General features: G+C 35.0%; 1 protein-coding gene across 1 annotated transcript; it reads right to left on the bottom strand.

Annotated features, from left to right (window-relative positions):
* Positions 1-8117: 8117 nt before the first annotated feature.
* On the bottom strand, positions 8118-10972 carry LOC107947930 (receptor-like protein EIX2). Its single transcript, XM_041111133.1, has 2 exons — positions 8226-10972; positions 8118-8127 (listed from the first exon to the last, which is right to left on the bottom strand). Exons 1-2 carry the CDS (start codon positions 10970-10972, stop codon positions 8118-8120), a joined length of 2757 nt encoding a protein of 918 aa, XP_040967067.1.
* Between the last annotated feature and the right edge of the window lie 293 nt (positions 10973-11265).

Genomic DNA, 11265 nt, shown 5'->3' with positions numbered 1-11265 from the left:
TTAGGGTCTGGAGACTATATGGAAAATTAGCCTAGAATGAATATGTCAAACCATTCAAATCATGATCATAACCTATTTTAACATACCAAAGCATTACACAACTCATTTTAACCAATTTGACACAAGCAAAACACAATCAAAGAACACCATATCTTGTCATTTGATGCATCAATGCCCAACCAAATAATTTGTGTAATAAAACTTATATAAACTAGCATAATTGTCTGCTGATCAAAGGATGAAATAACTTTTAAACCTTATATGTCAAGTACCAACTATATCGAAATATCAACTTAAGTGACCGGCCTCAACAGGGGTGAAGTCAGAAAAAATTTTTAGGGGGCCGAAATATTGTAATTTTTAGTAAAAATGTAATTTTTAAAGGATCAAATCAAAATCTATCCTTTTTAGGGTGGGCAAAGTGTAATTTTACCTTTACTAAATTAAAATTTTAAAAATTTTAAAGAGCCAAAATATTTTTTTTCATTTTAGGTGGGCTGGGCCCCTAACAGCCCCCTTAGATTTTCCCTTAAGCTCAAACCAACCTAGATACATGCCATATAACCAATATATAAGTATATACATACAAAATAGGCAAACAGTTGATTTTCTAAGCTGAGATGTTGAGTTGGATGTTTAACGACTTGTAATTTATGATCTCTCATTTGAGACTTATGCACAGAAACAAATATAACCATACGATGAGTATTGTATACTTAGTGATGCTAATACAATTGAAATTCAATACAATAACATTGAACTAAATCAAACATGCAAAGCAAACATCAAATTTCTTTACTTTACCCTTTTTCTTTTTCCACATAATCAATAATCATATTTTCCCCAAATCTACTCTTTTAATATTTACTTCAACATTTCATGGTTTCGTATCATAATGTATTCAATTTTCAACATGTCATTTATCATCATTTTGATTACTTACTCATTTCGACCCCTATTAATTGACGATAGACATTAGAACAAATACTCAGATCTATACATAAATAAGTCTATGACCCTTTGGAAATTGAGACTACTCAATATGTATGTCAAAATATGTCATGTCAACCCTTTGAGAATTAAGGATGCTCACAACCCTTTGGGAATTGGAGCTAATCAATCACTGATATCTATGATCTTATGTCATGTCAACTATACTCAAACTACGTTTAACATAGTTTAACGAGGCATTATCATTATAATCTTCATTATAACCCATATAATCATAGCATCAAGATTTAAGTACTTATATATATCAAGCATATATATAGGGAGAGAACAAATTCAATCATTCAAAGCTTGATTCAACAATCACAATTTCAGATTCATCATCTCATAGTTTTGGAGAAAGATATAATTACCTTGGCATGTAATTCATATTTTTTTTTATAACGACTAGCTAATTTACGAACATATTATTGGAAGTGAATTATAGTAGCATAAACTAGAAGCAACTATTCGTCAATGACTTTAGCTTTCCCTTCTACGTCATTTTGAGCTACGTAATTAAACCTAAATACAAAAATTCATTAATCACACAATTCAAACAAAAATCAACATAATATTGATATGAGTACATTCTATTCATTTTAATCCCTATAAGCCCTAATATCCGAAATACTCGTAACTCTTGGTTTGCTTTATCATATTGAAAACTAATTTCATATTTCTCTACTAGAGACCTCTAACTTTCAATTCATGACAAATTTTTCTACAACTTTCAATTTATTTAATTCAGTCCCTAATATTCCACAATGTTTTCAAAGCCTTTAAGATTAAATCAAGCTTATTCTTATAACACCCATTACCTTACTAACATTATAACATAATTTTCATCTAAAGTTCTTATCTTCAATCTCTCTTTAACTTAGTATTCAGTATAATTTCTCGCTAAACATCATCAATTACTTCATCAAATAACTGAGCTATGCTTATCAACTATCAAAGCCTAGAATTTCAACTAAAATTCAAACTAAAACTCACATTCCTTGAGCAATCTAGTGGACGTAAATGAAGAAAAGAACCATGAAAATTTTCTTTGTTTGCCGTGAGGGAGATGAGGAAAATAAGACTTATCTTTCTTTCCTTCCACTATACTTATTCTATTATTAATTATAATTAATTAGTTAAATTAATAAATAAAATAAATTAATGCTCATAAAGTCACTATGCATAAACTAATGGAACTTAATGACATAGATCATGGTTGGCCACAAAGTTTATTTTAACCATGGAATATTTGAGTTATATTTTAGACCTCTAGATGGAATTAATTGTTTGTAATTAAGTAAATACATTTGCATTGTTAGGATATTTTTAGAGTATTACATAACAAAGCTTGGAGTGCACTATAATGTCATCATTTGTTACTTTTACTACTGGGAAGGAAAGGTGTGGTTGTGTTTGGAAACAGGTGTAGGTTGAAGGAGAAGAAGACTAGGACGAAGAAGGAAAATGAAGGAAGTGAAACATTAACATCGCAAATGGTGAGAATAATTTCCAACATAAATGCCATGGCAATTCTGGGAAGATGACGCAACACTCAATCAATGTCACTCTCAGCAAGTTGTATGTGTACCAAAAAAAACCACCCTAGAAAGAGGAGAAAAAAATGTGTGTGCTGAGAGAGACGAATCTACCCTATAAAAGGAAGACAGAGAAGAAAAGAAAGAGGAGAGGAGATTTGTGTGGGAAAAGACTGGTGAAAGTAGTTTTTTTTCTCTCCATAGAAAAGAACTCCAGTGAAGAATTTCAGAGAAAATAAAAGGTAGCAGCTATGAAGATCATATCACAAAGACGAAGAAGGGGAAGAGAAATCTGCCATAGGTTTGAGAACAATCTTAGGATTGAAATAGGAGCTGGATTGTAGTGAAAACTTCCTGCAGTTCTGCCTTTACTTTTCTTGATTGGATTTCTGTGAATCAAAAACGTATTTGAAGAATGTTGTTGAATGATTTAACTCTGGTTTTAACATTCCAACCCATGAACTAAACATTTTCTGGGTTGGAATTATTTGGGCGAACTTTATATTATTTTTAATGCCCATGATCTGAATTTTTTTATACTACTATTTCATTCAATTTAAGTTTAGCTTAAATGCATGCATGCAAGCTCTAGACATAGTTGATTGTATTTTGTGTTCTTAGGTGGATTTAAATCTAAAAAGATTAAGTACACTGGATTATGAATTGATTAATGCAAGCAAGTACTCGACACTCTAGACATAGATGTTGCGAATTGTACAGAGAAGAACATTCAATGTAGTTATTATTCTTGAGTCCTCTAAATGTACAAAGACTCAGAATATTAACTTAAGATGTAGCTATCGAAAGAGGTAGATTACAGCAGTGATTCTATGAGCAATAGGATTGTCAAAATTTTTCCATGGCATTATTATCATATGAACATATCACCTGAATAATTGTTGGTGTTAGACACACTTTAACCGGATGAAGTAAGAACTTCAATCTGGACTTTAACAGCAACGTATTTTACCCGGATAAAGAATGAAGGAAAAATGCTTGGAGTTCAAGCTTTGAGCTACTGCCAGGAATGAAGAACATAATTTTGAAGGCAAAGAAAATGGAGCATATGGAAAGAAAATCTAATGATTTCATTCAAAAAGAAACTTTGGCTCAAAGCCATTACATATACCAGACTTTGGCTGGTCAAAAACAATAAATTCATCACCTAAACACTACCTAACTCCACTTATTACATTGGAACTAGGTGATATTACTTGCACACTTAAACAAAGCTGGTAACCAACTTTTTAAGCATCAAGTTACATCAACTTGTCATCCAAACATAATTCAAAATGAACTAAATTACAAAAACATTGTTAAAAGGTAACAAAATGAAACTGAGATGAAGCAGTAGCATTAACATCTTTAGTTGCTCGTACTTTACCCAAGAAACTTATGTGCATGGATTATTGCACGTACTTTACCGGTAATAATACAATAGTTTGATCTCTTTTCTTCACAGCTGCATGCATGGCTCCGACTGCTTCTTGACATGTTGGAAATTCACATGCTGCATGCAGGCCAATTTCCAACACTCCTCCTTGGCTTGCATGCTGCAAACTTTTGTTCATTAAGCATTCTCTGATGATTTGGTTCACTAAATCATTTTTCTCATCTCCTTTTGCTTCCAAATCTCTTTGAAGGTCCTCGACCATTTGCTTCAACTCTAATTTTTGATTCTCCATTTCATTCAATCTTTCGGATGACTTTTGTTTCTTTCTTTCAAACTGCAATTCCAGTTTTGCCTTCTGAATATGAAGAGATTCCAGCTGCTGCTGCAATGTGTTTGCCTCATCTATTAACCTCTGTACTTGATTTGATGCTTCATCACCTTCAAATGCAAAATTTTCTTTCAACAGAGCCTTCTCAGCTTGCAACGTCTCCTTCTCTAATACCAGATTATTTTTCTGAGCAGTCAAATTCTTCACACCAGACAATGCCTCACTACTATCATCCTCAAGTTTCTTCGTGAGAATAAAAATTTCTTTTTCTCTCTTTTCTACCATTATTTTGAGTTCTGAAATGCGATATTGAAGTCCTATATTTTGTTCTCCCAGTTTTTCTGCTTCACTTGCTTTGTTCTCTAACTGCTCCGCCATATCTCTGTTACTTGCCTGCAATGATTTCAACTCAAGTTCCAAGCTAGTTACATGTGCCTTTAATTCTTTTATCTAAGCAGATGATTGGTTCCCATGCATATAATGCACCTCTTTGAGTGTCAAAAGTTTCCTTTCATTCTCAACTGAATTAGTGAAATTTTCAACCAAATCTTCTTTGGTTAGCTGAGCCATTGACATGTAGTTGGCAAGGCTAAGCCTCTTGTGACACAGCTTGGATTCATCTGCAGCAGCTGTGTAGGCACTATCTGGACTCTTATTCCAGTCCACAATAAAACTTTTTTCTGTCATAGCTACTGTCATGAGCTTGGATCTACTAGGATCACTAATCAGGCATTCTTTGCCTTTGAATACAACTGAATAGTCCTTCTCAAGCAGTTGAGCAATGCTAAGCAAATTTCTATCAATTTCAGGCACTAACAAGACATTTGTAACAAGTTTAGTACCTGTAGGAGTGTTTATCAGCACATCTCCTTTGCCTTCAACTTTGATGAAGTATCCATTTTCGACCTTCACATTTGTTTTGAAGCTTCTGTCAATTGACTTAAAATTTTCAGCATCAAGGGTCATGTGGTTTGTGCAACCACTGTCTATCAACCATCCATTTGTGGCTTTTCCTTTTGCAGCTGGGTAAGAAACTGTAAAAACTTGTTCTTCTTGGTCATTGTCTTCTTCTACTACTTGAGCTTCAGCTCTTGGCTGCTGGGGTTGGTTGTATCTTGGTCTGCCCTTGTTTTTGCAAACCCTTTCTACATGACCCATCTTCTTGCAGAATCTGCACTGCACATCAGGCCTGAACCAGCATACTTTACCCGGATGACTTACCCTTTTGCAGTGTGGGCAGGGTGGATATCTTTCTGTACCATCTGCTTTAGGCTCGTTTGACCAGGTATTCTTGTCTTTGTAGGTAGAGGTGCTCGAGGCAGACTTGGCTTTGGCTTGAAAGGCACCTTCTTGGTGCTCTTCTGATCTGCTGGCCCTCATTTGATCTTGTGCATACAGAGCATTGATCAGCTCTGTTAAAGAGATGCTGGTTAGGTCCCTTGAGTCTTCAAGAGATGAGATTTTGCCTCATACCTTTTTGGTAAGGTAGAGAGCACTTTATCCACAATCCTTGCCTCATCAAATTGCTCACCAATGAGCCTTATGCTATTAACTACAGCCATAATTCTGTCAGAATACTTCTTGACAGTTTCTTCTTCCTTCATCTTCAAGTTCTCGAACTCCCTTCTCAAACTCAACAGCTGCTACTGCCTTGTCCTCTCTGTGCGTTGGAACTCCTCCTTGAGTTTGTCCCAAGCTTGTTTTGGTGTTTCACAAGCCATGATTCTAGTAAAAATTACATCAGAAACACAGTTCTGAATGCATGACATGACCTTGTGCTTTTTACTTTTTTCTTCAGAGTATTGCTTCATTTGAGCCACTGTTGGATTTGCTCTCAATGGTTCTGGTTCAACATCTGAGTTAACTACCTCCCATAGATCAAATGCCTGGAGGTAGGTTCTCATCTTGACTACCCAAATGTAATATCCTTCTCCATTGAAAACTGTAGGTGCAGCTAGTGAGAAGCTTGATGAAGCCATCAGTATGTGATCCAACTATATCAGGTCCACTAAGATAAGGGCTCGAGATACCAATTGTTGGTGTTAGACACACTTTAACCAGATGAAGTAAGAACTTCAATCTGGACTTTAACAGCAACGTATTTTACTCGGATAAAGAATGAAGGAAAAATGCTTGGAGTTCAAGCTTTGAGCTACTACCAGGAATGAAGAACAGAATTTTGAAGGCAAAGAAAATGGAGCATATGGAAAGAAAATCTAATGATTTCATTCAAAAAGAAACTTTGGCTCAAAGCCATTACATATACTAGACTTTGGCTGGTCAAAAACAATAAATTCATCACCTAAACACTACCTAACTCCACTTATTACATTGGAACTAGGTGATATTACTTGCACACTTAAACAAAGCTGGTAACCAGCTCTTTGACCATCAAGTTACATCAACTTGTCATCCAAACATAATTTAAAATGAACTAAATTACAAAAAACATTGTTAAAAGGTAACAAAATGAAACTGAGATGAAGCAGTAGCATTAACATCTTCAGTTGCTCGTACTTTACTCGGGAAACTTATGTGCATGGATTCTTGCACGTACTTTACCCGGTAATAATATAACAGTTTGATCTCTTTTCTTCACAGCTGCATGCATGGTTCCGGCTGCTTCTTGACATGTTGGAAATTCACATGCTGCATGCAGGCCAATTTCCAACAATAATTCCAATCTCTTATTCATTCAGCAGCAGAAACACTATTTAATATTCTTTATAATTTGCCACAACATTTTAATTGTCATATCATATTTTTCATTTCTCTTTGATTTTATTAGTACATTCATCAAACATCTTTATCAAATTAAGATTTATTCCTTATGCTCAGTTTAGTTAGTAGGATTAAAATAATAACTTACTCAATTTTTTATCAATTTTTGATCCCTATGGAGATGATACTTACTTATCATTTTATTACTTGAACGACATGTATACTTGCACATTTGCATCATTTATTTACATGCAACAATTGCCATTAAACAACTACGAAATAAACTCAACATAGCTGATCAATACCATAGTCAATACCAATGACTAGATTCCGCAACATCCACGTCTATAATTTCTTTCCAACTGCCACTCCAATGCACACGCAAACTATATTACATACTAATGAGACTTTCACATGCCAACCATACCAATAATCAGTGTCGATGCAATTAGTACAGATAATAGAGCATAAGCCACTTCTTATGTCTCTCAATGCCCCTCTAAAACAACATAACTGCTTTATGAAAAAAAGGCAGAGTTGGATTCGTCTTCTTGTAACGAAGACCTCTGTGTATTTTCACACCATACCGCCTCACGGAACTTGATAACTTCCCACGGCACCATATTCAACCGACCAAGCTCTTCCATTTCCAAACCATTCAGATCTTTATGATTGTTGTTATTATCCAACTCCAATTTTATTTTCCTCTATCAATTCCAAATATATATATATATCTACAGTACCATCAGGTTTTTCATTCCAATCTTTGAGGGCTAACTTCAAACTCCTCATCTTACTCGACAATAAGTAGTTTAGATACTATTTGCGCAAAAAAAAATAAAAAACTTAGGTATCAAAAAAAAGATAAAATTTAAATACCAATTTATAAGTTAAGCCTAAAAATAAAGAAGATTTTCAATATTTTATAGAAACTAATGTTATAACTTTGATATATTTTTTCCAATCAATATAATTTTCCTTCTTATTACAAGAAAAGAAATATACAAATCAAATATAAGAAAAACATATTACTAGAAAGTCAAAAAAGTGGTGGAAATTGGAAATCATAAAAAAGACAAACATGTATTAATTTATGATTTTTTTTATTAAGATCTTCTCTCGTGCAGGAAAATCACCTTCAATTGCAGTTCTAATCAGACCTGAAAAACAATCATATAGAACTTTGTTATTTAGTTAAGGATATATTTCACAACGTTGAAAGAACTTCATTAAGGAGTGAAGAAATCAAATTTGTTACCTTGTTGAAAGAGCTCTAATTCTACTCACTAATCTTGTTTTCAGCAGAACAACTGAAACATAAACCCAATCCTTTGCATCATCCAAGTATCGGAAATATGAATGCCTCCATGAACGCTTGAAGAACACAACACTGCAAAACCCCCAAAAACCCATAGCAAATCCAAGTCCCATGCCAGTGTAAAACCATTTCATGAACTCATCACAATCTTCTTCACCTCCTACTGCAGGTTTACCAGGAGGTGGGTCCACCATTGAGCAATTCGGTGAAACAGGAGGACCACAAAGTCCTCTATTATGGGAAAATGATGAAGGATCAAAGCTCTGTAGTTGAGTGCTGGTTGGAATTTTTCCAGACAACTCATTGTAAGACAAGTCCAAGGTACTTAGAAATGTTAATTCAGACAAGCTCGTAGGAATGTTTCCTGAAAACTTGTTTCTTGACAGGTCAAGCACCTCTAGTTGTCTTAGATGCCCAATATTTTGAATAAATTTTCCGGTTAAAAAGTTTCTTGACAAGTTCAATGCAACCAGTTCTTGAAGACTACTTAATCCTTCAGGAACCTCTCCTGTTAATTTGTTACAAGAGAGATCAATGGCTAGTAGCAGTCCAAGTTGTGGATAGCTTTGCTTTGTTCCTTTCCATGTAAGCAATGCCTCATCAACATACCTAACCTGAACCTGAGCGAACCATTGAAAAGACACTACATCTGAGAGGTGATGCTCAATTCTTCGATCTAAACTCACTTTTTCTGCCATGGAAGTGAAATTATTGAGGCATGGTGGTATAGTGTCCGAAATTTTATTTACAGATAGGTCTAAGATTTGTAGATATTTCAATCCACAAAGTTGACGAGGAATCCTTCCCCTGAACTGATTCCGTTGAAGGCTAAGAAAAACCAATGATGAAAGCCTCTGGCCGATCCACATAGGTATTTCTCCTGATAATTCATTATCACTCAAGTCCAGAAATTTGAACTTGGTACAATTCAGTAATGATGAAGGTAATTCTCCAGAGAATTTATTACCACGTAAACTGAGCATTTGAAGAGAAGTCAGAGATCCTAGGGAGCTTGGAAGTGAGCCTGAGAAACTATTATCACCCAAATTCAAAGCTGTTAAAGACGGGAAACTTCCAAAACAGTCCGGAACCACTCCAGAAAATAGATTATTTGAGAGATCAAGCCATGCTAAAAAACCTTCACCGGTAATGCTACAAATTGGAGAGATTGGACCAGTAAACTTGTTTTTGGAAAGGTTGATGGTCCTCATATTCATAGAATCTAAAGAAAAATGTGGCAATAGTCCTGAGAAATTATTAGAGCTTAGATTTAGATGGCTTATGTGGATAGAGTTATTTGGAAAAGTACCATTGATTTGATTGAAAGACATGTTTATGTACGTTAATCCCAGAAATGAGTCCCAAAACCCGTAGGGAAGAGAATCTGAAATTCCTGAAGCAGAAATATCAAGGATTTCGACGTCCGTTTGAGTCCGAATCCAATCTGGGAAACGAGGCCCTAACTTGCAAGAGCAAAGCCTTATTTGAATCAGTTTAAAAGGAGGAATCCATCCGGAGTTGAATTTCAAAGTCGAATAAGTGTAGGATAAATCCAACTCCCGTAAATAGGTGAAATTTGAGAAATGAGCTTCGGAAATCACATCACCATCAAAAGAATTCCCTACAAGCCGCAAGACTTGTAGGTTGGAAACTTGTCCAATGCTTTTGCTTATGGATCCATTTAAAAGGTTGTACCCAAGATCTAGAGCCGTAATATATGGTAGTTTTACGATTTCGTTCAACACGGAATCTCCCCTAAGTTGATTCTCAGCTAATGTCAAAAGATTATCACTCAGATAAAGTTTTCCAATAGCATTCATGTTCCTGAAAGCTTTTGGAATTGGACCTTTCAACTGGTTACTTGAGAGATCAAGGTGAAGAAGGTTTCGGCTAACATTAAACAGCCATGGATATATGGCAGAAGAAGGGAGATTATTAGCAGAGAGATCGAGATGGGTGAGAGATGTAGAAGTGTTGGAAGAAGAAGGTGATGAAGAAGATATGCTTGGAAGATCACAATCCGTCATAACTAGTTCTTCAAGGAAAGGAAGGTGGCTAATGACTTGAGACCAATCATTTGCATTGCTCAGGTTAGTGAAACTAAGATCAACCTGTTTCAAACGAGAAAGATGGGAAAGCCACTCAAGTTTTCCAATACTGAACATTTTTTTAAAAATATGGCGAAACGTCATGTCTATGCTGTTGCCACCCAATCTAAGAGTCTCCAACATTGAAAGATTTCGAAGTTGAGAAGGAATTGGACCTCTAAAATTAGCATTAGAGAGATCCAGTAATTTCAAGTTTTTCAAATAACCAAAAAACTCTGGTATGAGACTTCCATTAAAATCATTACCGAAGAAATTTAAAGAAGTCAAATGATGTAGTTTAAGCAGTGAAGGGCTAATTGTACCTGCTACAAACCATGACCGGTACATAAAATCGAGCATTTCAACGTGTCCTGTAAGGCTGTTGCAATTGACACCATCCCAAAGACAGCACTCCTCACTTTTCCATGAAGAAAGGGCATCGTGGCCTGACGAATCCATAGCTTGAAGGTTGTGCTTAAATTCAAGTAGCGCTTTTCTCTCACTCTCTTTGCACAATAGTCTCACGCTAGCATCGGTGCATTTCTCCTGAAGAAGAAGACAAGATATTGCAAAAAATAAAACAAGTTTATGAGACCTCATACTTGACACCGTAATCATGAAATATGAAGCAAGAGGAAATGAAATAGTGTTTTGTTGTTTAAATTCTGAATGCTAATAGCTGAGGAAAGGCCCCTTTATAAAGATCCAACATGAATGGAATATGAGCATTCATACTATAGGGATGTATTTAATTATTTAAGATTTGCATTAATAGAGTTGATACATGCATTTATCATTTTCCACACTATTCAACCTTTAATGGACGACTTAGTTCCTTATTTCAGTATTAGTAAACTATTGGGTTTGAATTATTTAATATTATTATATAATTA

This window comes from Gossypium hirsutum, chromosome A04, assembly GCF_007990345.1.
Source record: "Gossypium hirsutum isolate 1008001.06 chromosome A04, Gossypium_hirsutum_v2.1, whole genome shotgun sequence".
NCBI classification, from domain to species: Eukaryota; Viridiplantae; Streptophyta; class Magnoliopsida; order Malvales; family Malvaceae; genus Gossypium; species Gossypium hirsutum.
Note: the sequence above shows the minus strand (reverse complement) of the source record. Positions and strands in the feature narration are given on the sequence as shown.